Source organism: Anser anser (genome assembly GCF_964211835.1).
Source record: "Anser anser genome assembly, chromosome: 10".
Taxonomy (NCBI): Eukaryota; Metazoa; Chordata; class Aves; order Anseriformes; family Anatidae; genus Anser; species Anser anser.
The window spans coordinates 1490861-1518837 of NC_139730.1; the positions used below are offsets into that span (position 1 = coordinate 1490861).

General features: G+C 52.3%; 2 protein-coding genes across 6 annotated transcripts in view; one reads left to right on the forward strand and one right to left on the reverse strand.

The window, feature by feature from the left end:
- Positions 1 to 112: 112 nt before the first annotated feature.
- Positions 113 to 21091, forward strand: ANP32A (acidic nuclear phosphoprotein 32 family member A). 2 transcript variants are annotated; one of them, XM_083849702.1, is made up of 8 exons: positions 113 to 345; positions 14278 to 14427; positions 14567 to 14689; positions 16368 to 16566; positions 16768 to 16866; positions 18408 to 18505; positions 19425 to 19485; positions 19688 to 21091. In XM_083849702.1, exons 1-8 carry the CDS (start codon positions 292 to 294, stop codon positions 19747 to 19749), a joined length of 846 nt encoding a protein of 281 aa, XP_083705828.1. In that variant the 5' UTR covers positions 113 to 291; the 3' UTR covers positions 19750 to 21091. The 2 variants fall into 2 exon arrangements, with proteins under 2 accessions (XP_083705828.1, XP_083705829.1); XM_083849703.1 differs by having other exon boundaries at positions 127 to 345; positions 16780 to 16866.
- Positions 21092 to 26833: 5742 nt separating this feature from the next.
- CORO2B (coronin 2B) overlaps positions 26834 to 27977 on the reverse strand; it is a 32441-nt gene continuing 31297 nt past the window's right edge. For all 4 annotated transcript variants that reach the window (XM_083849700.1, XM_083849699.1, XM_083849701.1 and 1 more), the window contains one exon: positions 26834 to 27915. In XM_083849700.1, the coding sequence (XP_083705826.1) occupies positions 27784 to 27915 (132 nt within the window). In that variant the 3' untranslated portion in view covers positions 26834 to 27783. The remainder of the gene's footprint in view (positions 27916 to 27977) is intronic.

Sequence of the window (27977 nt, forward strand, 5' to 3'; positions counted from 1 at the left end):
CCGTTCCCCTATTGGCTCCCACCTCCCCTCGTCCTCCTCTATTGGCTCGGGCCTCGCGGCGCCGGGCGTCGATTGGCGGAGGGAGGCGTCAGTCAAGCCGGAGCCCCCGGGAGCGCCCGCCTCCGCAGTTATCAGGTTAGTGTTCGCCGCGGCGCTGGGCTCGGGGTTCCGAGCGGAGCTGGTGGAGCCCTCCGAGTCCTCCCGGCACCGGCCTCGGGAGGGGGGGGTCTGCAGCGGGGTCACCACGCCAGCGGAGCCGGGCACAGCGAGCGCCTCCCGCCAGCCGCGGCCATGGACATGAAGAAAAGGATCCACTTAGAGCTGCGGAACAGGACGCCCTCAGATGTAAGCAATGCCAAAAAAAAAAAAAAAAAAAAAAATCCATCCCACATTTTATTTGATGATGATGATGATTTTTTTTTTTTTTTTGGGGGGGGGGGGGAGAGAGGAGAGAGAAAAAAAAAAAAAAAAAGCATCGAAAACGTGCGGTGCGATCGGGGAGGGGGCGGCGGGGGGGAAGGCGGCAGGGCCGCTGCTGCCCTTGAGGTGCCTACCTGTGCGTGGCCGTGCCCGGTGCCCGGTTCGGGGCGGGGGGGGGACGACCGGGGGGCGCCCGCCTTGTGCTTTACGGGGGGGGGACACGCGGACACGGGGACCTGCGGGGCTGCTCCTCGCCCCGCCGGCGCGAGACGCATTAACGGGGGCTCGCGGTGCATGAAATAAAAATAAGTTGGTGCTCCTCTCCGGCGTGGTTAGTTCGCGGATATTTGTACCGGGCGCTGGGCAGGGAGAGCAGGCAGGGGCTGCGAGTGAGTTGCGAAGGGTTTTAGTTTGAAGTGCGTCTTCGTTTCTGTGCGGTGATCAGGCAGGAGAGACTGGGGAGCCATATTTGTAACTTTGTAGTCCTCATGAACGCGCCCTTTCTCTCTCTCTCCCTCTCTCCAGATGCTGAGAAGATAAAAGGAAAGAATTTTAAGCAAATACTTAGCGTTTTTAGAGGTCTGGTATCGCTGCCCGTAGTGTGAGCGCGGAATAAAAAATATTGCAAGAAATAAATGCACTCTCCACCCCCTCCATCCCCGCACACACACACACACACACGCACAAAAAGGCTGGATGTGTGTGTGTGCGTGTTTTTTCTTGTTTATTTTTTCCCCTTTTTTTAATTTTCTCCCTCCCCTCCCCATTTTGCCCCCCCCCACCCCCCCTCTTTTTTTTTTTCCCCCCCCTCGGGGCTGGACTTCGGGGCTTGTTGTGTTCGGCGCCTTCCCCGAATAAACGGCGGCGAGAAACTTTGTCAGGACGAAAATAGTCCGCGGCCGGGGGGGGTGCCCAGATGCGGCCGGGCCCCGCTCCGGCGGGCGGCGGCGGCGGCGGCAGGGCCGGGGCTCGAACCCGGGGCGCGGAGCGGGGGTCCCGGCACCCCCCCCCCCCCCCCCCCCCAGCCCCCGTTCCTCAGCCCGGGGAGGGGGGGGGGGTGTTGAGGGCGGCGGGGGCTGCCCCGGCCCCTCGGTGTCCCGGAGGGGGGACACACGCCTCGGGGCGGCTGGAGAAGGGCCCGCGGGGGTGCCCCGGGGCTGGAGTCGGGGCCGGGGCCGGGGAGGGGAACGTACCTCTCCGGGAGGCGCCCGGGGGAGGGCGGAGGCAGGCGGCTGGAACGCGGCCCCGCGGCTTTTCGGTGGCCAGCGCGACGTCTGAGGGGACAAAGGCGGGCAGATTTATGTAACCTGCTCTTTAAACTTTAAAAAGTCCTGGGCGAGCGGCGGCGGCGGCGGGAGGAGGAGGAGGAGGAGGAGGAGGAGGAGGGCGCCCGCCCGCCCGCCCGCCGTAGCGGCACACGCCGCCGGCCCCGGCGAGGTGCGGCCCTGGCCGGCCCTCGGGGCTCATTGTTGGGGGGCCGGGGGGGGGGAGCCGCCCGCCCTCCGCCGCCTCAACCGGGCCGGTGCCGGGCCCCCCTGCGCCCCCCTTCCCGGCCGAGCCGCTCCCGGCCGCGGCTCCTGGCGTCGGCAGCGCCACGGCGCAGCGCAAGTAGGACGCGGCGCCATGTTGTGTCCTCCCCTCCCGAGCCGCCGCCGCTGAGGAGGAGGAGGAGGAGGAGGAGGAGGAGGAAGGCGGCGAGGCCGGGCCGGGCCGGGTGGCAGCGGCGGAGCGGGGCCGGGCTTCTCCCCTCAGCGACCGGAGGGCGGCGGGGGGCGGCCGGGCGGCGGCGGCTCCGACATGACGGGCGGCCGCCGCGCCTGCCATTTTGTCGCCGCTGTCGCCGGGCTCTGACAACGAGCCGCGGCGGCGGCGGGACGAGCCCCGAGGGGTAAAATCACCCCCCCCGCCGCCTTCTCCGAACCTTTTAGCGTTATTTTTTTTTCAAACCCACCCCCCCGGGCTCGGGGGGGGGCCGCGCGGCCCGCCCGGGGGGGCGCTGGGGCGGGGGGCGCTGCGGCCGTGAGCCGGGAAAACGCCTTCTTCTGGGCAGGGCCCGGCGGGAAGGTAGGTCTCCGCTTTGCTTTTTTTTTTTTTTCCCCCCCCACCCTTTTAATATATTTTTAAATCTTTTTAAGGCAGTTTTTTATCTTTTTTTTAAATTATTATTATTTTTGGTTTTACTTTTTGCATCTCGCTGCCTCACGCGTGTGATGCCGGAGGCTTGTTCACCATTTTAAGCAGACCCACAGTCCAAAGACTTAATCCTTTTCCTTAATGCTTTCTGGACAGTGCCCCCCCCCCAACACACATCTGGGTTTTGTTCAGTTCGGATTTATGCAAAAGCAAGCGGAGAGAGCCCCGGTTTGGTGGTGTTTCTCTGTTCCCCTGCAGCTGAGAAACATCCACCAGTGGGTTGTAAAACAGTGCTTGGTTAACCTGTTTTTTGTTTGTTTGCTTGTTTGTTTTAACCTGTCAGCCTTTAGTTCTGTCACTGAGTTGTGCACATCAGTCCTCCCAAGGTCCGTTGGTCCATCACGTCCATTACAAGAGTAAATGCTTCTGGTTTCCTACAGGGGGGCGATGCCGTTTGGGAACGCCGCTCTGTTTACGATCAGTTTTGTACGAGCATTGATTACAGACGCGTGCACGTGCTGCTGCGCTGTGGAGAGCTAAGGGTGCAGTTTGAAGTCTGTTTCTCTAAAGTCCCCATTAAAATAACTCAGCTGAATCCGTCTCATGCTTTAGATGAGTTGTTTGAGCTTTAGAAGCAGGTCTAGTGCCAGGTGTCATTTGTTTATGGATTTCTATAAGTCTTTGGGCATGAACAGGACGGTTCTGTAAATTGCTTGTGTTAGTCTTTGTTTTGATAAATGCACAGTGTTTCTTGTGTGATCTGTGAACGATCATCCTTTTCAAAGTTTTAAGTGTAACATATATAAATCTTGGTGGAAATAACTGCACAAGTAGAAGTGTATTTACTTCTTCTGGAGCTTCTGCCCTATACGTGCTCAACTTTTGCCATACATCTCCTATTTAATCCATTGTCAGAGCTTGCAGGATCAGAACTTTTTGTAAATCAAGGTTAGGTAAGAGGATGTCGATAAGGTGTTGGGGTTCTTTCTGCTCTTACGAGACTATTTTATGCCTTGGGTTAGCTAATACAGTCCTCATGTAGAATACTATGTAATACTTCAGCTGCTAAGTCATATAACCCTGTAAGGTTACATGTTAGCTAATAAAATGTAATATAAGTGTCTCAAAGTGGATTGTATAGTAGCTATTTCTTCCTCAGACTCTTTTTTTTGCTGGGTTGTGTTTTTTTTCCTCACTTCGTTTTTAGATGAATTCATTGTTGGTGAGAGGTCTGGGGTTACACAGCATCAGAAACTTGGTTGTGGTTTTGTGTATGTTGGTGAGAAATCTCTGGTTTGGGTGCATGAAATTTGTGCTGCACCGCCACAGTTGAGCTTTCACATCTACTCCCAGCCCGGTTATTTCAATTTCTTTAACCCATTACATTACATGGTCACTTACGGTAGTGCACTCAGCTTTTGGCACTTTGCTGATCATGTCACTGTAGTCTCCTGTCACATGTCCCTGCCTGCCAGAAATTGGCCAGATACAACTTTTTCATGTGGGTTTCCTCCAGACCATCAGCCAGTAGTGGAATAAGCACTGACCTCCACAGAGAGGATGCTCACCTGGGCACACTCGAGGGGGTTCCTCTTCATTCCAGTGTACGTAGCTCGATCAGTACCACGCAGAGGCAGTAAAACAAGGTCGGTACCGAGGGGGACTCCTTGGCTGCGGGACGCAGAGGTACGTTTTTGAAATGATGCACAAAACTCCGGTGGTTTAGAGCTACCATGCTGGTTCATTTAGTCTGAGGATTGAACGCTGCTTTTGAAAGGAGCTTTATCAGCTCAAAATTGTGACAGTGATAAAATACTGACTGCAGCACTGGGTATTTCTTACAGTTCTTCCAACTCTTTGTTGCACTTTAAAGCTTATTTGAATTCTGATTTCTCACTGGTTATCTGTAGGTTTTAACGCTGAAGGGAAATACAGTGCAAGCATCTATGCAAAGTGTGCTCGCATATGAAGAATATAAATAAAAAGCTCTTTCCCCAAGCTAGTTCCTTGGTGTGATGCTCATAATAACAGTAAAGAGTTTAAAGGGATACACATCCCTTTAAAGACCTGCATTTTAAAGAAGCTTGGGTACTGTAAATGGGCACAGATACCCACATTCTTATTCTTCCCCCACCTGAACCACCTATGGGTGGAAAGGGGATCTACTCCAGGTTTGTTACAAAGTGGGACAAGTGGGTTGCGTGGTAGTGTCTAGGGTGCCGCGGGATCAGCACATACAAAGTATGCGGCACGTGCAGGTTATCGTGGATTTTTGCAGACTTCAATCATTTAACCACTTAGGTAGCTGACAGCAGGGCGTAAATATAACAGAGGTAGCTTTTATCTAATATGTAATATCAGCAATATCTGAAGTGCAGTCACAGTTACACACCTGAACCATACAAATGATTTTGTATCCAGAACTTTTTTTAAATTTTATTTATTTTGTAACTGGCTTAATAAAAATGAAGTAAGAAGAGAAATAGCTGGATTTTAAATGGTGTAATTGTACTGTAAACCATCAGGAAATGCATCTTCTGAAGAAACAAGGTTGACGTGAGGGGAAAAAAAGCTGCTTAGTCCAAACCTCGTACGGTATAGGTGATGTGGCTGAGTCAAGCGTAACTATCCTTGCAGCAGGATTTGTGCACTATGTATCAATGGGTAGGATATACCTTCCTCAAAACCTACACCCAGAACTTCTGAGAGTTTTAAAGTAACATTACTTACACGCAGGGATTGAGGACTTCACCTTAATTTCCACCGTATTTAAAAGACTGTATTATCTATGCCAGTGATGCATCTTTAATTGTTCATTTAAATGGTGGTATAATTATTAGTGGTTTTCTTCAATGTTTACGGCCCAGAAGGCTGATGTCGAGTAGCTCTTCCCACTTCGTTCTTTCCGTGGATTACTCCTTCCTCCCCCACGTCCTCCCACCTTACAGGTACAGGAATTGCTGAGCTGGAGAAGCCTGAGAAGAGCTGGACCTGCAAAATACGAGTGGATGCTTGAATGAATGAATGAGAGACGTGGCAGGGGTGGGGATGGTGCCCTAAGGAGGTGGTCCTGGCCTCTCGCTCGGCTATCAGTCAGACAAAACAGTCAGTAAATACGTCGCCTGTACTTTTTGACTAAGTTGGTAGAATCGGTTGTGAAGCCCTTGCATATGTAAGGATGACCTTTGAAATATTAAAAAAAAAAAAAAAAGCCTCAGTGGTTTGCCTTCACAGCCCCGAGTAAAAGTTGTCCTCTCTATTGCAGCACTCACTCGTCCATTGGCTTGGTCTATCAAACACTTTCCCTCCAAAGCCATAAAAGAGCTAGGAAAAGCTTATCTCTTGCTGGCATGATTTGCTAACGCATTCTGCAGCAGCTGACATCTTCAGAGCCTGCTTTCTGTATTAGCTGTTCGGCTCTTGAAGCCGGTGTTAATTTAAGCCAGCGTTCCTTCTTTATGCGCGTCCCTACGTCGTCCGAGGGCAGCGTGGAGCACGCGCGGCTGAACAAGGCGAAGTGGTTCAGCTCAGTACGTATCGCTTCTAACCGAAGGATTTTCAAAGGGAAGGTGCAGTGCCATCTCTTTCGGTCCTGTTGTGTTGGCTGACGGCTGGACGTGCTGTCAGGAACTCGAACAAACCGAGACGTGGAGCTGCAGTGACCCACGTGCAGCCACCCCAGCCAGGGGCAGAGCCGGGTGCTCAGCTAATAGGTGACACTATCTATTGAAAAAGAAGAAGAAACCAGCATCACTGTTAAACTTAAAAAGCATTTAATGTAAAGATCGAGCAGTTTAATCACTTACGAGCCTCTGTCTAAATAAATATTCGGGGTCTTTTCAGAGTTTTGCTGCTAGCAGGAGAAACCCAAATGGAAGCCAGTGGCTTGCTTTTGAACGGAACAGCTTTTTGTGTCCCCAAAGTCTGTTCCTGATTTATTAATTAGTGTGCTGCTTATGCATATGGCTGTAGTGACCCTTGTAAACGTGTGGAAGTGTGTTTATGTGACTCATGGGGTTTCTTGGCTGGGGGGGCTGTTCCTTGAGGAAGGCGGCAGCAGGTTATCTGCTCTGGAAGTTTTGGAGTACTGGAAAGGCTTCGTAATTAGATACGGGTGTGAGGTGCATTCAGAACCGCGACGACTCTTAACCCTTCTGCCGCTTATGTGTTTTACTTGGAGCAGGAGGTTTCTGGCAGGAGCAGAGTGAAGGGGCGTTGGAGCTGTGTTAGTTGCTCTCAGGGCTTATGGCTGTGGTGTATGTATGTAAGTAAATGCATCGCTATTCAGCCAGATCTTTCTGAGCTATGCAAGTAGCCTTATGCTGGCTCTGAAGAGCGAGTAGCTTCAGTTACAAAGACTTTGAAAAGAAAAGGCACGCGTTTCCCCGTCGCTCTTGCCCTGCTCCCTCCCTTTTGCTGGGGCAGAGGAGAGGCAGGGGCCCTGGCACTGTGGTGTGGCCAGGAGGAGGTCCTGCTGTGCCCAGCCTCTTGGGAGCAGGCATAAACGAAGCCCGGCTTTCAGGTGGGGATCCCTAGCATGGCGCTGTCTTCAGCCTAGGAGTTTAAAAGGTGGCTTTCAGCCGCTCTTGTTGCATCACATCGCGCTTGTGTACAGCAATATTCAGCAAACTGCTAGAGCCAGGGCCGGGCCAGCAGCCCGCAGTGGTGCCCGTGTGGTCACTGGGTTGTTCTTGGTCCCTGGGCAAATGGTTTTTTTTGCTGTTCCCCGGTCACTTGTCCCAAGTGCGGTGCCGTGTTGATGGCCGCATGCTGCTTCTGGTGTTGGGGCTGGTGCACAGCCCCTCATCCCCATGGGCACTCCTTGCCAGCAGAGCTTAGTGCTGGAAGGGTGAGGTTGGAAAACTGCCGAACTGTAACCTAGAAAATGTTCGGAGTTTCTTCGTCGTGTGGTTGTTAATGCACGCTGCTGCTTCTAGCGAAAAACGTCCATGCGTATTGATGCTGTCGTTGAAAAATGCCAGTTACCTAAACCGCGTTGGTGTGATATCGGAAGTTCTTTTGTTCTCTAAAATCTGAGGGAATTCCTGGGAAAGATATGCAGAAGAGGAATTCAAATACAAAAGCTTGGGGTTACATCATTCGGAGAAACCCTAGATGAATTTTGAAGCCCAACGGTAAATTCACGTGATCTCATACAAAATAGGCAAGATAACTGGACATGGAGTGGGTTGCCGTCGGACCAGGCTGCAGTGGAAAGGGCTTTGGTCAGCGTCAGTGAATCGTGTAGTACCAAAAGGGGGATGGTTTGTGTTTTGTGGCCGTACTTCGAGCAGCGTTTCTCCCTGCCCCAGGATTCGCAGATTGACCAGAGCCTGTGCAGGGTACCTGGTAGCTGGCTAGGTGGCTTTCAGAGTTTAAGACGTACTGCAAGTGAGTAAAATCTATTTATTGCATCTCAGCTGCTCATAATAAAACCTTGAGGGGGACATATCAAAATCCGAGGTAAAACATGGGTTTGGTGAAGGGGGGAAAAAAACCAACAAAATCAACCTTTACGGCTGTCACCTGTAGCTGGTGCCCGTGAGTTTCATTCTGCCACGCGTTTGTTGGCCGGCGGGTCAGAGGACGCCAACGCTACCGAATTTTCCCTTCCCTGTTAAATTCGTGGTAGGAAATACTCTACGTGTGGCTCAGTCCTCACCCTGAGCGTCTCCGCCGGGCGATCCCGAGCTGCCGATGGGGAATCCCGGTGGCAGGACGCCAGGAGGCAGCGGGTGCCCTGCCACCTGCTTCCCTCCCTCCCTGCACGCAGGCAGCGTGCCAGGGGCAGGGGGGGCACAGCCGGGTTCTGCAGCCAGCCTGGGGAGGCCGAGCAGCACTTCGGGTACGCCTTCATCGGCGTGCTCCACGGCGGGTTAGAGGTTGTGCCGCGTTCCTCCATCTCCCGCCGTGTTCCACCAGGAGATGACCTTTGCGTGGCCAGGCTCTGCTGCGTGCTGGTACCACGGGGTGCTCTCGGGTGGCTGAGGATCTGTCCTCCGTGCAGCTGGCAAATGGCGTGTTTACGTGCTGTCTTTATCTAAATAAAAAAATAAAGTCGGGTCTTTAGGTTGGTTACCTTTCGGTGACCATCTGAGAGCAGAAGTTACCGTGTCTTTGAGCCTTCAGAGCAGTTCTGTTAGCACAAGGTACCGAATGAAATGTTTTGCTCAAGCATTTTTGGCCTGATCACATTGCAGGTAGTACCTGAAATGAAAATTTTTGCAACGTTTAACTTCTTCCAGAAGTAACTTTGGGAGAAGCTTGTTAAAGTTGAGCGCGGAAAACATCCTGCCGTCCCCGGGCAGCTCCACGTGAACATTGGGCTCCTTGCGAGCCTTGGGCAGTGTCTTGAGCCTTGTCAAACCCATTCTGCCCCCAGCAAACGAGAGCGTCTTGACCATGGGTGGTTGGCTTCTCTGGAGCTTTGAGGCACAAACCGAGTGGAACAGAAACCTAAGGAGATCCGTTTCTGCTCGAGGATCCCCAGCTCTGCGTGAGAACAGATCCAGAACACAGCGTAAGCACAGGAGGAGCCCAGTTTTTGGCACTCTGGTTACAACAGGCAGCAAAGGTCGTGCTCGGTCTTTACCATGGGGCGATGCAGGGCTTTGCACACACTATGTACGCTTCTGAGACAAAAAAGAAAACAAACCCAAAGACAGAAACCCAAGTGTCTTGAAGAAACGTTTGTACAACTGAAAAAAACAAAACTGTGCTTTCAAAAGTCCTTTGGACTTGGCTTCCACTTGGCACAGCAGGATTCCCTTCTTCTTTCCTCCCTGCTTTCCACAGCTCTGCCCTCCTCCAGATGAAGTTTCCGTTGGGTTAAGAAGTACAAAGGACTTCTCTCAACGTTCCCCAGCTCGTTTGGTTGGAAGCAGTGCAAAACGGAGCTAACGCCCTCTTCTTTACCAGTTTTTTTGGGTTAAAATGCTGCAGAGTGGGATATCCCTGTCCTCGAGGTACCATATACAACGTGCACTTCAAAAGCATCCCATCCGTTGTGCTGGAGATGAGATGTTACAGCCTTCGCTGTTCCTGCTTGTAAAGCCAGCAGAACGGTACTTGGAAATTCGCCTTTAATTGTTGAAAAGCTGTCTTCGCAGCTGTGTCCTTCCACCACGCTGCGAAGCCTTCAGCCACGGACCTGGGTTCAGGACCCAAGTCCCGCTTCCCTGGCTCTCGCAGCCCATGGGCTGCAGGCTTTCTGGAAGCAGAGGCTCTTCTGTTTTACGTGCTGCTGTGGGAGTGTAGACTAAAGGTTAAGGCGCTAACTTGTGCTGCATGGTGGCCGTCCGTGTGTAACTGAATTCCGCTGCTCGCGCGCGGTGATATCGCAGGAGTACGGTCACTTCCAGAGCGTGGAGGAGGCAGGCAGGGGAAGGAGGGTCTGCCCCGTACCTGCATGTGCAGGGAGCTGTGATCTCCTTGCTGAGGCTCCCATGAAACCCAGTGGCTGCTTCCACGTGGCTGCCCGTGCTTGCCCTAGGAATAAGCTGGAGCCTCGCAGTACGCACCGGGGCTCTGTTAAGGATCCTCTGTGTGTGGTTGGGAGTACAGCTCGATGCGGTACCCGTGCTGGGAGACAGCCCCCGGTTATCGAGCAGGCAGCAAGGCGCTGTGATGGCAGGGAAGTCCTGGAGAGGCGCAGGGGATGCTGCAGTCCGCAGCTGGCAGCACAGCGCCTTACCGGCAGCCCGATGTCACGATCCGAAGGCGTCTGAGACCGTCGGAAACAGCAACCAGGACGACCGCGGGACGAGAAGCCCGAGGCTCGCCATCCGAAGGCTCTGCTGAAGAAGCCGCGATCCCCCCGTGTGCACGCCTGTTGCCGCTGAGTGCTAAGGCCCCGATACCAGCAAACCACAAAGCAACGCTCCGGCAGAAAGGCGCAGACGTCCAGGAAGCACCTGCGAGGGCGGCGAGGCCGAGGCAGCGCTGCCAGCTGGACAACGCAGGGTGTCCCTTACCCGGGGCAGGGACGGTGCCTCGTGTGCCACCGGTGCTGCTGAAGGCACGGCTGTTACGGCAGGACCCGGCCGAGCTGCGCCCGCGTTAGGTTTTCTGCTAGGCGCCTGCGGGTGCCCCCTCGGCTGCTGAGGTGAGCGCGGCAGCGTTATTTGCGGTGGCTGGCCGCCTCTGGCGCGGTGCTCTTCCGCTCTTCCCCGCTACCGAGCAGTTTTGAAGAGGAGGGAGGAAAGACGAGCACAGGTGTCGTATGGTCTGCCTTGCTCCTAAATTAGTGCCCGCTCCCATTAGCGCTTCGAGTAGCTTAACGCGTCGTGGCGTCGGTGGCGCCGGGCCTGGCCGCGCGCGGCTGCTGCACGTCGGGTCAGGGCCCCGGCGCCTCCGCCTGCCTCTCCCCACGAGGTCGGCTGCTGCCCTGGGTTCCCTCTGCGCACCCGTACCCCACGTTACGTGGGCTGCAGCGAGACGCAGCCGCGGCGCCTCGGACCTGCTGAGGGCCGCTCGTCTCGCTCCAGTTTGCGGGAAGGCCCCGGGGAAGGCGCTGGCTCGCGTCAGGCAGAGGCTTGTTCTGGGATTCGGTGACAGGATACGAGGGACGGCGCGTACAGAAGCCGCAGCCGCACTGCGCCTTGACAGGGCGTTCCTGCGAAGTTCAGTGGATGTTCAGAGAGTGATTCAGGGGCCGGGATTTTCCCGAAAATTATGCAGATTTCTGAATGCGGAGGAGGAACGGGTTTGCAGTCCCTGTGTCATACGTCTGTGGCGGTGAGTTGTTTCAGGTGGAATGTGGCCTCACTAAGGTCGCTTTGGGCTTCTCCCTACACTCCCAGTTACATCCATGCTTGTTTCTCTGTTGGGGCTGTCCTGGGCTGTCCTCAAATAGGGCCCAGCATCCTCAGAAGGGGGCAAAGTTTGGGGGCAGACCTGCCTGGCAGCCAGCAAGCTGGAAAAGCGTCCCACTGATAACCCGAGGGGCCTCCAAGGGCCGTGCCTGCTCACCGATGGGATGTCGCTGCCTGGCGGGCTCCCATTAATCGCCAAATACTCATCAGTCACCAAATAACGAGTCCTAAGGAGACGTGGGCGAGTTGCTGAAGGTGTCTTTAATACTTACAAAAACCGTCTGAGCTGGTGGCAGTCGTCGCTGCGGGGAGAAGGACTGGCTGCGATGGCACGGGGAGCGCGCGTCGCAGTGAAGCCGGGAGGAGCCGTGCTTCCCTTCATCCTTATTCTCACGTGGGTGCTTGCCGTAGGATCCCTGACTCCTGGAATAAATATAAGGCCATTTTGGGTCTGCCGTGAGCTCTGCTCTGTGTGCCGTGCCGTCAGGAGCGACTCGGTGTGCTGGGGCACCTCCGGCCCGCGAGCCCCGAAATAACGCTGCTGGAGCGCTCGCGGCCCACGCTGCCGTTCCCTGATGGAGCCCTTGGATGCGAGCGAGCCTTCGACCCCTTGCAAACCAGTTTTATTCCCTGGGAGCTTCCCCTGCTTTGGCTGAACTCGTGCCTGGTGTCTCGGTTCTGGGCACAGCAAAGAAGAGAGCGGTGCGCTTCGGTGTCAGAACCGGAGCTCCTGAAGGGCAGAGAGCAAACAGCGGTCCTGCCCTGAAAGCAGCAACCTACAAGTAGAAGCCACTTGGCTTTTTCTGCCACCGTGCTGTCACAAATTTCCTTCTCGGGCCTTTGCACGGGGCCGTGGGGATGGAGGGGAGCCGATCCCTGACCCACCCCCCCGGGAGGTGGGCGCTGGCCCCGCGCTGCCCCCGCAGATAACGGGGCGAGGACGGGGGCAGATAGGCGCAGATGCGCTGCTGGGAGGCTTGGCTCCGGGGTGGGGCTTCTTTTATTTCGTTTTTTAAATTTTTTTTCCTTTTTTTTTTTTTTGGCGGGAGCTCTGTGTGTGTGTGAAGCAGATGTTTGAGACAGCTGAGTGCGTCTGCCCCTGAGCTGATCTCGCTGGAGGACCCTGATACTTAAATACAGCAGGGAGATAGGCATATTTGCCTTTAATCAGCTTTCCTGCCATCTAAATTTCAATTTTTTCTTTGGTTTGTTTCGCCTTTCAGTGGAATAGACGTATGTGGGAGCTGGAGCATCTGACTCGTTCCTTGGTTTCTTCTAACCAGCCTGAAATTCTGCTGGGAGACTTTTGTGTAGCCATTCCCTATCATAATTCTTCTAGGAAAATTGTGGAGTCTTGGAAAACGTATTTCCTGTCTAACTCCGATCCTCCTACTCTCAATGAATCACTTGTGCTCTCGTGTTGCTTTGGGCTGACTTCCCTATTGACTTCAGCGCTTGGGATTTAATTAGAAATGTAGGGATGTTATTTGGAGCTGTAAAACTACACAGGGTTCTCCTCCGTGCAGCGGCACTACAGCGATAACAAAAAATGAAGAAAATTAAATATTTGCATATTAACTGTCCTTGGTGCGAACTGAACAGTTGCTTCATGTTTCTACATACACCCTTTTTTGCAAACTTCCTTTTATCCCGTCCTCTCTGCAAACAGCAGCGTCCTCTTCCTCCTCCAGGCCTCGAAACGAAGCCCGGTGCTCGGGGCTGCTCCGGCGGCTGCGGCGCACGCAGCGGGACGTGGCGCTCTGGGTATTTATTTGCGTGCCGGGCAGAAAGTAACCCCCAGAAATTCCTCATTGGGTATGAAAACGTCTGAATATCCTCCCGTGGGTGAGGCCTTCCTGTGGAGTCACAGCGCTCGGGGCAGAGCTGACGGAGAGCCCAAAAAAGCCCGTCCAGGCTCTGCTGCTCCTGTGGGGCTGCCCCGGCCCTGGGGTGAAACCCGCAGTTCTGCTCGGGGTGGGGCCCGTTCGGCTTCTTTTGCATCGATGCTGTTGTTCTGTGTCCGTTAAAGATAGCACCTGCAAAAAAGGGCAGTGATGGTTTTTTTCTTTTTCTCTTTCTTTTTTTTTTTTTTTTTTTAAAGAAAAAGCCCTGCCTGGCAGGTCCTTTGCTGCTCAGGCCCACAGGACATTATCTCACCCCTCCTGTTGAACGTCCTGGCTGCAATGGGGCAGGGGAGATAAGAAAGGGGGGTATGCTTCCCCAGCAGCAGCCTAAACTTCCCCTGCCAGCATCGTGTGGATCGCACCTTGTAATTCCCCAGGAAAGCAGTCACCTCCTTGGAGCGTGTCTTCACCTAAAGTGCAGTGGGGCAGCCCTAACAGGAGGGGCTGGGGCAGACTCGGGGGGTCCGGGTTAGGTTTGCCCGTGCCCCCCTTTGGGTTTCGGGGCTGCCTGAGCAGCCCCTGGTCTCGGCACGCCTGAAGAGCCCGAACAGTTCTTGCATGGAGCAGGAAGCTATTTTAACGAGCGGTGACACGGTGTGACAGCACGCTACTGGTACGGTGTCGGAGTGGTAGGTTAGTTTAAAAATCCTCTTTTCGTATTTTTTTGGAGTGCTTTTTGCCCGCGTTTACCAAAGACGGGCCTACTCCTAACAACCAAATAACTCAAGCCAGGATTAATGTTTCTGACTTGGTTCCGCCATTTATAGCACAACACGAAGGTGAGCGGCTGAAGCAAAGCCAAATAACCGTGTTCTTGAAACGCTGCTAACCTGGCATGCTGGCAAAATGAGGGCTCAGAGCCGGGAGATAACCTTTTGCATACTTGCCAACTTGATGGAATACTTTTCATTTTCGCCTGAGCTGTGTCGTCCTTTGCTTGGGAGTTGAAATCTTTATTCCCCGCGCAGAGGTTCTCACACGGGTTTTTGCATTGCTCTTTTTTCCAGGTTAAAGAACTCGTTCTTGACAACTGCAGGTCATACGAAGGCAAAATCGAAGGCCTTACAGATGAGTTCGAAGAGCTGGAATTCTTAAGTACAATCAACGTAGGCTTAACCTCAGTTGCAAACTTACCAAAGTTAAACAAACTTAAGAAGGTAAACAGCATGCCCTCTCTCTCCCTTCGCAATATACTGCATGTAAAACAGTTGTTTGCCTAACTTAATTAATGACTGACCAAACTGCTTTGTGATGCATGCTTGCACTAAAAACTCAAGATGTTTATGTGCCTTTCAGCTCGAGCTAAGTGACAACAGAATCTCAGGAGGACTGGAAGTGTTGGCAGAAAAGTGTCCAAACCTCACGCATCTAAATCTAAGTGGCAACAAAATAAAAGATCTCGGTACAATAGAACCTCTGGTAAGTCGGCGCGGCGTGGAGCGAAAGAAAAACGTGATTTTGTGATGAGAAGGGGCAACGTGCTGGCGCGGTGGGGACGATATTTTGGGCTTTGAAATTCCAAACGAGCTCGCAGCTGGATGCCTCCGGCTCTGGTGCTTATCTCGCAGCCTGGTGCCCGTGCCGTGGGGCTGACACCCAGCCGAGGGTGCAGCATCCCGGTGGGGAGTGCAAGCTGCTGCTTCCCTCTAGCGGCCGGCCCTCTGCCAGGAGCAGCCCGGGGACCTGTCCTGGCCCCAAGCAAAGTGGGGACAGCCCCCAGGCTGCTCTCACCCAAGCAGTGCCTTTTGGAAGCGCAGCGGCTTTGCACCGCGGTAATCCAAGGGAAGGGAATGACCGAGAGTCGGCTTTTGGCGGCTGGCTCGTGTCGTGGGTCTGTCTCCCATAGCCAGGGTCCCTGCTTGGACTGGATGCACCGTCCCCAAAATATTCGGCCTAAAATAACAGGCAGCACTTCTGCTCGGGGTGTGTGGGGTGTGCGGGTGTCGGTAGGACCAGCCGCAGCGCCGTGCTCTCAGCCTGCTTGTCCCAGCGGGGCAGCGGTCGCTGAGCCTCCAGCTCCTTCCTCCAGCTTCCCACCACCTCTCCTGCTCGCTGTCACTACACTCCGTTGTTTTACAATGCCATTATTCTCCTTATTTCAAGTGCACAGGTCAGGTTTATCAGGCTGGCGTTCCAAAAACCTTCAGCTGTCAGTTCTAGGAGTGGTTCTTAGTACTACTTCCAAATTTTTGGTTTGCGTGTCCTTGATTTTCTAGGAACAAAGAGTTTCAGCTCATGCCTGCTTCCCAAATACTTGCTCCTAAGTGTCTCAAGGAGCAGTTTTCAGTGAGCCCATCTTGGCTCGCCTTTCCTCCAGCAGAAGAGGAGAGTAGGGCAGTTAAACTGAGAGAGAGGATTGTAACTGCTCCCCCTTTCAGACTTGTTTTCTTGACATCACCGTTGCTCTGTGTGCTAAACTCCAAAAGGAAGATAGTTCATAAGACCTGACGTAAATCCTTCACCGCTCTGCTTGTGCTTTTATTGCTAGTACTTGGAAGTGCTGCTGGCAATGCAGCCCACTTCCTCCAAAAAATAAATTAATTAAATATTTATAAAATATTTATATTTTATATATTAAAATTTATTTATAAGAAATTTAATAAATTAAATATTTTTCCCTGTTCTAAGCCTTCTTTTCCATCTAGAATCAAAGGTGCCATCATCAAAAATTTTAGAATCTCTTCTAGTAAAAATCTCGTGTCTAAAGAATGGGCTGTTTCTTTTTCCACTGAACATAGTACTCTGTATGTATCTGGCCCCAATATTTTGCCTTGCTCTTTGAGGGTAACTCGCTGGACCGCTGTTTATTCTTAGCTCGGTCCCTCACAGCACGTGTGATTTTGTGCCCTTACCTCTTCCCAAACCTCAGCCTTCCACTTGCAAGATGCTGAACTTAAGGGCGTTTTCCACTCAGATAGCGCAGAAGCAGTGGCCAGGCACTGCAGATTTCTGTCCCACCCCAGTTTAGGAGGCAGAGAACGAAATGACCCCTTTTGTCCTGGAAGCTCATGAACACGTTAACTCTGTCGAATTGTCTGTTCGTAGTGGTTTATTGCGACACTGGGCTTCAGAGGCTTTTTTTTTTTTTTCCTTGCAGAAAAAGTTAGAAAACCTGAAGAGTTTAGATCTTTTCAATTGCGAGGTAACCAACTTGAACGATTATAGAGAAAACGTATTCAAGCTCCTCCCGCAACTCACATACCTCGATGGCTACGATCGGGACGACAAAGAAGCGCCGGACTCTGACGCGGAGGGCTACGTGGAGGGCCTAGACGACGAGGAGGAGGATGAAGATGGTACGTGACTTGTGCTGCTTGGTGTGCGTAAGTTAAAAGAGCGATGTGCTGCCTAGTGCATTTTGCTTCCAGCTCTGACTTGTTGGCAAGAGAAGGGTGTTCTCAGCAGCTCCTGATGATGTAAAGGAGACGTACCTCCGTGTCCTCTGAAGGAACGAGGGGAAAGGAGAGGGGCAGGGCCTGAAAGAACTACTTTCTCAGTCTTATCTCTAGTGAAAGATCGGGACGACAAAGAAGCGCCGGACTCTGACGCGGAGGGCTACGTGGAGGGCCTAGACGACGAGGAGGAGGATGAAGACGGTACGTGACTTGTGCTGCTTGGTGTGCGTAAGTGGAGGGACTGACGTGCTGCGTTTTGTGTCCAGCTCCGCCTTGTTGGCAGCAGAAGGGCCTCCAGCAGCTCATTCCTGACCGGTGTAAAGGAGAAATACCTCCGTGTCCTCTGAGGGAACGAGGGGAAAGGAGACGGGCAGGGCTCGAGAGAGGTTCTGAGTCTTACTTCTAGTGAACAATGGGGAGAGAAAGGGTGGTAGGAGAAAGGGGCCAGGAGGAGGAGTAAGATGAGCAGTGAGATGCTGGAAATGTTCAGGGAACAGTAAACATCGGGGGATGAGTACAAAAGGGAGAAATGGGTAAGAGAAGATGAGATGCAAACAAACGCTGCAGGAACCACACGATCAGGGAAGCCACGTGTGGTTGTGTAGACCCTGATGGAGGAGGGCAGAGTGGAGAAGCAGAGTGGGCATAGGACAAAGTGGTTGAGTTGAGGAATCGAGTAGAGGAGCCAAGGCATTACTAGGAGGGTATAGCTTATCCTTGAAGAGAAAGGGAACTGGTTGAAATGGGGTGGAAGAGAGGAGAGGGTAAGTGCTGACGTCTTCCTGGGGCAAGCTCTGTGAAAGGCAGTAATGAAGCAGCGAGCACCTTTTTAATGCTAGGAAAGTGAACTGTGCGTCCCAGTGCATGTAGGTGCCGTTCTGCCTCCCTGGCGGGCTGCACTCGGAGGCATCAGTGTGCTGGCTGGATGGGCGTCAGGCTGAGTTTGGGGAATTTGCTAGACTCTTCAAACCCAGCTGCGCAGCAAAAGCAGAATAGCTGGACTTGCACTTTTCCCTCGAGTGCTGAATGCGAGCCCTGGTGAAAGGGGCGAGCGCCGCAGCGGTGCCAGGCAGAGGGGTGCTGTCATCCAGCAGCGCAGAAATTCAGCAGGGGTGGGTTCTTTTCCTCGGAGCACAAGTCTGAGCCTGTGTTGCAATGCATGAAAAAGCTCCAAAACGCCATTCCCACAGCATGGAAAACATTCCTGGTTTGTTGCTTGGGCTCGTTGAGTTTGCAGCCAAGAGGAAAGTGCTTAAATGCACGTGGTGGCTCGTGTGTGACCCTTCTGTATTGCTCTGGTAGCGTAAAGGCGAGGAGCATCCCCCGGGGAGGGCTCCCAGAGCATGGCTGGCTTGTAAAGTTGTGCCCTGTCTCTGCTGGGAGCAGATGGACACTTGCAGACGAAGAGCTGCAAATGTCCCACGGGCTCTGAAATGCACATCAGTGGTGGGAGCTGGAGCAGCTGAAGCACTCCTGAGGCTGCTGTGACTTTGTCAGGGCCCTGCAGCAGCTCTGACCACGGGCACAGCTGCCACATTGCCCCGTCGCTTGGCTGAAGAGGCACGGGACTTTGCCCAGCCCTGCCTAGCAGCTGCAGAGCTGCCTTTAATTCTGCGCTGCCTCAAAGCGATGCTCTCAGTTCGCTCCCCGTGTTGGTAGGAGCTTCCATGTCAGATGGCAATGCTGGGGAAAAAAAATAAACTTTTAAGTGTCTGAGTGGTTAATCTTGTTTGACTGTGTAGAAGAGGAGTATGATGATGACGCTCAGGTAGTAGAAGACGAAGAAGATGAGGAGGAAGAGGAGGAAGGAGAAGAGGAGGACGTAAGCGGAGAAGAGGAGGTAAGGATTTTACGCAGCTAATAACGGGTGTGGAGTGAACGCTAACGGGGAATAGTTGGGCAAGAAACGGATCAAAGACCGGAGGGTTTTGGTACGGGATGCGCGTGCTTGCTTTTTTAACCTGAGAAGCGTCACAGGGGGTGGCTTTGAGGCGCGCCTGTCTATGAGCCAGCTGCCATCTAGTGACCGCTGACATGAAATCATTTCTGCTGCCTGGGCTGGTGCCAGTGCCGCCAGGAACGTCTGCAGGCCTAGCGTGGGGGCCTCTGGAGGGCTGGATTTACGCACAGAGAGAGGTACCCGAATTACTGACCCCGTGCTCCGAGACCGAGGTTCCTCCTGTACCTGCGTCTTGTGGTTCTTCGGGATGCTTGAATTCGTAGTGGAGTCCAGCTGCTGCGTGTGAGCTGGTCGCATTCTGCTGGGACTTCACCCTTAGCAGAACCACGGGGAATGGGGCTAAAATATCTGTTGAAGGCCAGCTGCCCAGAACCTGGAGCTGTCCGCTCATCTTGCACCTCTCCTTACCCCCAGAGCACGCGCCTGCTCCCACTGGGCGACCACCCGTAGCAATCACCGCGTTTTGCTAAGCTCAGGACGTCATAGCAAAATTTGCAGCTTCATGGCAGCTGAACTGTGAAACCATTTACTTGCTGAGGAGTGGAAGCTAGAAGTGGCTGCTACAGCCTTCTGCAATGAAACATGGGCCGGAGTCCAGTTATGCTGCTGCAAAAAAACTCCAGCAACTACACTTATATAAGTGTGTGGGAAGTGTCTGCCTTCTTGTTTGCTTTTTGTTTAAGATGCTTCAAGGACTTTTTCTCTCTGTTGTAAAATGCTGTTGGATATTGCCAAATTGTGAAAGGTTCTGAGCTGAAACCAACTTTTTAAATATCTTTTTTTTTTTTCTTTAATCTAGGAGGATGAAGAAGGCTATAACGATGGTGAGGTAGATGATGACGAAGACGAAGAAGAGCCCGGTACGGCAGTAATCCAGTTTTTTCCTAGAGATTAAATATATATATATGTATATATGTATATATATATAAAGCAGGCTCATGTTTTTATTCCTGCTCCTTTGATAGCAAGCCAGTTGCCAAAGTAGGAGCTTGTTGAACTTGTTCAGCTTCTCAGCAACATGTGGGAGCACCCGTATAATTCAAGTTGTGTTTTATTTTTCAGATGAAGAACGGGGACAGAAGAGAAAACGAGAACCTGAAGACGAAGGGGATGAAGATGACTAAACTGAATAACCTATTTTGAAAATTTCCTATTGTGATTTGACTGTTTTTACCCTGTATTTCCCCTCCCCACACCCCCAACCTTTTTTTTCTTTTCTTTTTTTTTTTTTTTTCTGATTGTAATGTTGCTGTGGGAACGAGAGGGAGAAGCAGACTGGGTGGGCAAGGGAATAAAATACTATTTTTACTGCCACTCCTCCTCCTATTCATTTTAAATTTTTTCTTTTTGTCCCTCTCTTAGTCCCTGTAACTGCAATAGTAAGTATAAACCAAGTGGTAATTTGTTTCTTATTATTGGAGTGGATAGTTGGACATCTTTCAAAAGAAAAAAAAAAGTTAAGATCAGTGGATGATACCCCAAATACACATATTCTGTTCTGAGACAGCCGAATATCCTTGGTTGTTGGGATTTTCCACCGCTGCCAGTCACTAAATACGTTGTAAGCATTTTTGGGGGATGCTTCAAATCTGGGCAAAGCGTCCCTCCACAGCAACAGGTGTGAGAATGGCATATTGATAAAGTGATTTCTTTGTTGCCTGTCCGTGAATGACTGCCATTTTCAGCCAATGCTTTCCCTGCTTTTGTAGGTACCTTTTCTTTTGCTGTTTGTAAATAGTGACCAAATGTTTTTTTTTTGTTTTGTTTTGTTTTTTTGTTTGTTTTTTGTTTTGTTTTGTTTTGGGGTGTTCCTTTGGATCTGGTTTGTGGGGTGAATTTGCAATCCCCTCCTTCCCCATGTGTTGTGTTTTTTCCTTTGTTTGTTTTGTTGCTTTTTTTTTTTTTTTGGCTAGGGTATAGCCAATACACTGAAAATGGCAGGCATTTAAATATATATATAAATATATATAAAAAGTGTTCCTAATTCCTGAGTTACTAGTGAAATGAATTTGACAATTGTAATAAAAAAATGTTTCAACCCTTTTAAATAAGGTGTGTACTATTTTGGTCTGTAATATATAACACCTAGTCAATTTTAAGTGATGAGAAACTACTTCCACTTGTGCTATATACTTTGAAAATTTTTACAAACCTAAATACAGGAGGCAGTTCAGCATGTAGGGTAGGAGGTTTCTTTTCATACACTCAAGCACGAGATACTAATACAAAATTGTATTTTCTTACCTAGTGGAAGTCAGTAAAATGACTGAAAATACCTAGTGAATGTACAGTTTTACTTTCATATCCCTCTTTAAAATAGCTTTAGAAGTGACTTGTATTTCCTAGTCAATATTTCATCTGTATAAATACATTTGCAACAGTTTTTTTTTTTTTTCCCAGAAGAGCCAAACTTTGAGTTTTATGTCTGTTTGTCATTGATGAATTTCAATAAATCTTTTTATACAATTTTTTCTGTGGCTTATTTGAGTAAAATGGGCCACTGGGAATGAATTGCATAGCTTTTTAAGAAGGCATTCAGTAAGTTATCCTGGTAAATTCCCCGATATTTTTAGTGGCTTGATCATACGTTTTGCTCTGCAAAACTACCCTTAGCCACGGTTGGGTGCAACCAAGGGAGAGGTTTACGGCTTTAGTGTAAATAACAGCGTGCCATTTTTCTTTCAGAAGGAGCGTTTTTTTTTTCCCTGCGTTACCACCGCGAATATTACGCTTGGCGTGTTCGTTTCTGCTGCCTGTTTAATCCTGTCCCTGTTTACCCAGGCCCAGAGGAAAAGCCTTGATTTCGAGCGAGATCCCACGGTTCCTGCGAGCCCCGGGGCATGTGGCTGGGACCTGGGCTACGGCACCCGCCACCCCCTGGGGCAGTTGCTGCCAGGTCGAAGCTAAGTCTGTGCGTTTTCCTCTTGTCGGTGAGCAGTGTGTTAGGGGTGAGGGGTGTAGTGGGCATTAAAAGTCCTGCCTACGTGCCGTGCCGGAGAGCGAGACGCTGCGGAAGGTCGCCTGCTGCTCCTCCGTCCTCGCATCGCTTTGCAAAGGTTTGTCTTTCTGTAGGTGTGCTGCTGGTTTGTGGGTTGGTTGGATTTAAAAAAAAATATATATATATATTTTTGAGAACCAGGTAAACTGGTGCTCCCTCCCCAGCTGGGGCCTGCCGCTGTGAAACCGAGCCCCGAAACGGGCAGGGCAGGTCACAAATAGCAGCACGGAGGCAAGCCCAGGAGCAACAAAGCCACGACCCAAGAAGAGCCCTTGGGTCACACTAAACCAGCTTGGACTCAAAGGCTTCAGTCCGGCTTTATGCTGGGGAACTCGACTTCCAAGCGTTTTTCCGAAGGTGCACGTTTTCGCTCGAGCTGCTCAAAGGACTCAGCGGCAGCCGGCCCTGACCTTTCCTGCAGCACGAGCCGGAGACTTGGAACTGAGCGCCCCAGCTCCGTGCCCCCCCTCTGCATGCCGAAGGCGCAGCTTCACGAGGTGATGCTGAAGGGACATTTGGTTTAGCCTGTGTCACCCGTGGGCTCCAGCAAGCCACTGGCTTATCTTGGAAGCATTCAGAAACCCTTAAGCTCTTCATTTTTATAAGCAGCGAATGGCCCAGGTGTCATAAGTGACACTTCTTTGTGCTGCTAATTGTTTCGAAGCCTGCTTTGGAATTAATTAGGTTTCAAAGAAAACTGCAGCAGTAAGCCCCTTGCTGCCCAGGGGTGGAATTTGCTGCGTTCCCACTGCAGCAGGGCCCCGTTCCCTCTTCAGCCCTGCCCAAACCCGCACCGATCCTCCGGGGACCTCAGGGGGGAGGCCGGGAGCTGGAGGCCAGCAGGGCTGGGTGCTGGGGGCGGCGGGGGGGGGGCAGTTATCAGGCTTCATGGAAAACAAAAAGGAGGTTTGCCCAAGGTTGGATAACTTCACATTTTTTTTCTGGAAGGACACAATTGTCACCCTGCAAACCCAGGGCTCGTTTTCCCCGAGTGCCGTGTGTGTGTGAATGCTGGATAAAGATATTTACCAACTTGCAGCCTCCTCTTGGAAAGCAAACAAACAAAAACCCACAAACCCCGGTATTTTATAACAGTTCAGCGGGAAGGCCCACGTGGAAAAATAGTCAGGAATGAATAAGGGGAGCGTTCAGCTCATTCGCATGCCCGTTTCGGTGTCACGGAGCTCTCCCTGCTGTCGGTTTGCCTTTTAACCACGCTGTCACCGAGGAGCCCTCATCCTGTGGCAGCCTTGGGGGACAAGGACTGTGGAGCACAGGACCTGGGATTTTCCAGGTGCCCAAAATATTCGTTTTTGCACAGCCATGCATACATGTAATATGAGTCTTGCTTTACCTGGAGCACGTTAGGGGCTGTGGGAAGCCTTAAGGCGACGTGGAGCCCTCCCTTGGTTCCTTTCTCAGAGACGTCTCAAGAGTTTGCTTCTGGGGTGTTTTTCTTTGCCTTGCTGTCCTGAACCTGCTCTAAAGCTCAGACTGCCTAAAACGTGCTGCTGGGGCTGTGGAAATGACCCTTCTTTTCAGACTCAGCCTTCCTAAATAAACATTTCTGCATTCGTGGGCGAAGCTGCTGCCGCAGGTCGATGCTCTGCTCGGTACGAGGCATTTCTGCCCCGTTCCCCGGGGCTGTGCAGTGCCTGCGAGGATGCACGCCAGGCAGGGAGGGGATGCTCAGGGACGAGATGCTCTTGCTCACGCTTGTTATGCGCCCAGCTGACCGATGGGGACTGCGATCCCTGTGCTGCCTTAATAGCGTGGTGGCCTGGTGGTTTGCATTTCTGGCACTCGAGGACAGCTTCTCCTTGCTTGATTCGATCACGCTGCCTGTACCCGAACTACTTGCAGAGTTTAAGGCAAGAGCACAGGCCTCCGGTGAAGGTCGGGAAGGGTCCCCGAGGCCACAGAGCCGCCGGCGTTACCCAGCTGGGTGGGAGGAGGGTGGCTGCAGATGCTGGACTCTGCCGCAGCCCCTGCCCCCAGCAGTTTAAATGTTTTTTTTCCTTCGTCCTTAGGACCTTGTGGCAGCGAGGGAAGGGTTCATCCCGTTGCCCATGGTAGGGTTGCTGCCGTGCTTGGCCACATTTAGTATCCAAATCGCTTTGAGTGGGTATTTGGACACACACAGAGGTAAATCCCCTGTTCTGTAGCCAGATGTGACATGACAGTCCTTGCCGAAAGTGGATTCCTAAAGCAGTGAGTCCGTGGTCCTACCCTGCGCTGTGGTGTCGGGTAGGAAGCATTAAATCTCCCCCCGGTTCTCTGCAGGACAGCGCCTGCTCTGACCAAGCATCTCTTAGGGTTGCCTTTAAAGATGTCTTACGTCTCAGAATGAATCATCCCGTGCTGAAATTTAGAAGTCTCATGACTGCAGGCTTCATGGTGGGAAGAGATTCAGCCCTGGGAAGGAGACGCTGAGCGTTTTCAGTCCACAACGTGAAGGGAAGAAATGTCCTGCAGGTAACTTAAAATCTGAGACTTCAGCCGAGCACTTCAACCCGAACATCCTCCCTGGTGAGAAAACCACCCGCCTTTACTTCAAACACCTTCCTAGAGCACCTTCGCTAGAATTGCTGATCCGCTCTGATATTTTCCAGCTGTCTTCAGAAGCCCGATGCTGCAGGGCAATAGCGCAGGGGATGGATGGGGTGTTACCACGCTGAGCCCTTGGGTGTTTGAAAGCCTCCTTCCAGGAAAGGATGGGAAATTTGCAGCTGGAGATCACCTTTTGGGGCAAAATTTTAAAAACACGATCTTTTCGCTGTGAGAAAGTCGAGGTCCCAAGGGGAGGGCCCCCAAGGACATAGCGGAGCTGCCGAACCCAGCAGGGCCAGGCTCTGCCAGCACGGAGCATCCTCAGCAAGGTGATGGGAAACTCCATTTAATTAAAAACAAAACAAACAAACAAAAACAAAACCAAGCACCGCCAACAAACAAACAAACAAAAAACAACACATAGTGGCTTCTCTAAATTTGCTTAATTTTTAGCTTTCAAAAAGCAGGCCTTACATTGTCGTCAATAAATTAACAGGGGGTTTAGTCACCAGCGATCCCTTCTGGTGGGCGCTCAGAAGATGCTGGGAACCGTTGGTGCTGAGGACGGGCAGCACCAGGAGGCCAAGCTAAAAGTGTTCGCCTCGAGCAGAGCCAACCCTGCAGGAAGCAGAAAGTAGGTCAGGGCGATAAGGCTGAGCACGGAGGGATGGCATTAACGGGGAAGGGGGGAAAGCAGAGCAGGAGGGAACCCGTCCCGTGGCCACGGCCGCACGGGGAAGGGGCTGGCTGCTGCGGGCAGCCGAGGTCTTTAATCCTTTCTCCTTACAACCTGCTGCCCCTAACGACGTCGGATCGAGAGGTAATTGCGGCGAGCAGCGTATGGGAAGGGCAAGCCCTCAGCCTGGACCTGGGAGGGGACAGGCTGGAGGATCCTGTGGGTGTATGGGATATTTGGGCATTGCTTCAGTTCTCCGGGGGGTCCTGGAGGTGCTCTGCACCCCGGAGAGCAAGGCACCAACCCTGCCAGCACTGCGGGCCCGGTGAGCGTCTGCTGGCCTGTAAGCACACTGTGATGTTTGTTTGTCTTCAAGAGGGATGGAAAAGAAAAGCTGGGAGGTTACGGACTTGTGGGTCTAATTAAAACCCTGGTAAAATGCTGCAAATGACCCCAAAGCACCGGAGCCCCCCGCAGCAGCACAGGCTCACCCCGAGCAGCGGCCGGGGCTCGGGGCAGCGCTGGAGCCCGTCCCGTGGTCCCCAGCACACCCCAAGCGGCCCCAAATCGCCCCCAAATCGGGGTGATTTGTCAGGTCTTTATGGCGAGCCATGGGGCTGCAGCGGCACGGGGAATTCGGCGCTAAAATGGGCTGTATCGAGTGCCCCAAAACGGGCCTGGCTGCTTTAAAATAGCGCCCAGATGGCGCGAGAGGAAGCGGCAGGAAAAATCCCGAGCTGTTCCCAGGAGAGCTGGGGGGAAAAGGTGCAAGAAGAGCAGCGATACCCGGCCGGGGCTCGCCCTACAACCCGCAGCACCGCGGCTTCTTCTGGAGGTTTTGGCGAAGCCCGAGCGCAGCGGGGACGTTTCGGGAGCCCCTTCTGCAAACGTCCCCCCCTGCAGCCACCCCCTGCAGGCACCCAGGGGTGCTCAACCACTGCTGGCAGGGCTTTGGTGGAGGCGAGAGGACGAGCTGGGGAGCAGCGGATGGGGCCGGGCACCCGCGTCCCCCTCACCTGCAGCACGGGCCCAGGGCTCCCGATTTGTGCTGATGCTTGCAGGTATGCTAACGGCCTCATTAATCATCACCGCCCGCAGCTGTAATTGGGCTCGCTTTGTGTGGATTCCGGGAGCTTCGGAGACACGTTCGCTCTTCCCTTATGAAGGATAATTTAGTGAAATCAGTCCCAGCACACCGCCTCTGAATAAGGCCGCGGCCATAAATAACCCCAAGCAGGGCCAGGACGTCGCTGCTCTGAACGTGCGGCTGAGCTGCGGGAGCAGGCAGGGCTTTTGGAAGTAACGAAGCAGCCGAGACTTTAATAATCCTCAAATAGAGGTAATTTCCTAGGGACATGCCTCCTTCTAAATATGAGGAGTGATAAAAGCAGGAAACTCCATTCCGGTCGCCAAATTATAACGCACTTCTCAACACCAGGAAAAAAGAATAAATAAAAAACAAAAATAAAATAAGATAAAATAAGATAAGATAAAATAAAATAAAATAAAATAAAATAAAATAAAATAAAATAATAAAATAATAAAGCTTAAAACTCTCTTTCCAACCAAGCATTTTTACCACTGAGCCTGCCGGGGTTGGTACAAGGCCAGGGGAAGGGGTACACGGGGAAACACGGCCCCGGTGGTGCAGCGTCCCCGTGCTGCCCTCTTGCTCGCACGTGCCGGCTGCGCACCTTGCACCATGGAGCCCAGGGAAGATCCAGGGCCGCTGTGCTGAGCATTTGACCTGCAAATCTGGGGCTGGTCCTGGCATCCTTGGCTGCTTCCCCATCCAGCAAAGTACCCCCATCTCACCACACCGAGCTGCGCCACCGGCCGCATCACCCAGCCCCACAGGCACTGCCCCAGCTGCGGTGCTGGCCGAGAACAGCCTTGTGCACACCCAAAAATGCCCTTTGGGACCCTCCAGGGTGCCCAGGGCCTTTGGTTGTTTTTAATTTGAAGAAAGAAAAGACAAGCAAGGTTTTGGTATCTTGAAAACCTTTTATTTTGTCACTATTCCGTAGTAGCATAAATAATAGGCAATGACAGCACATGTAACGTAAAGACAGGGAAGCGTCGGGTACAGGGCACAAGTAAATGAACAGGGAGGAGAAACCGTCGCACTGGCAGTTCAGCAACTGGACTCAGTGAAAAGAGAGAGAGAAAAACGAGCAGTATTTGGTTCTTTCCCTGTGCTAGAGGCCTAGTTCACAACCACTGTGACTGTACGCATGTGCTGCACCCGTCGAGTCCCTCCCCGGGGCACTGGCACGCGTCCCGGGGGAAAGGAGGCGGTTAAGTCCCGCTTTGCAGAGGGCTAAGGAGCAAAAAATCCCTCTCTGTCTAGGAAACCCAGCCTCTTTTTTCTTTTTTTTTTTTTATTTTTTCATTTCTCTCTTTTTTTTTCTTTTCTCTCTTTTTTTTTTTTTTATTCCTTTTTTAATTTTTATCGGTTTCAGAGGAGAGGTCTGCGTGCAGCCGGGCGGGTGCGCAGCCGTGGGCTGGGGACGCAGCCCTGCCCGCCCCGTGCCAGCCCCGCGGACCCGATCCCAGCCCCGCAGCGATGAGCATCGCTGTCACACCTTGCATAGCAGAAAATCAATGGCGAGGCACCCTGGGGTGCTTTCCTAGGGACGTGCAGCCTTGCCCTCGAGCTCGGTCCGGCCCCGACGGAGAAGACGCTGCTCGCCTACCGACTCCGAGAAGCGAGGGGGTGCAAGCACTGCCCGGCTTCCCTTCATGCAGTAGCTGTCGCTTAAAACCCGTGGCCGTTTTTAGTGCTAGACGAGGCTACGAGGACGTTTTTCCAGTTAGCGTCTGGGCTCTTGGCAGGTCACTCGGCTTCTGGCTCATATTCTGTGTAAGTGGATACAATAAAATTAAAGAGCGAGTATAAACAAAGAAAGTTTATTTATAAAACGTCCCTGGAAGTTAATTATTCTTCGGGCTGTTGCGCAAGTTTTTCAGCTCCAGCTGTAGCTGTCGGATCCGTATGTCTTTCTGCGAGAGCTCGTCCTTCAGCCGCCGGATCTCGTCCTGCTGCCGGAAGAACATCCGAAGGAGCTGGAAGGAAAAGGGGGGGCAGGAGCTGGAGGGACGGCTCCGGCTCCGCGCCCCCGCGGCTT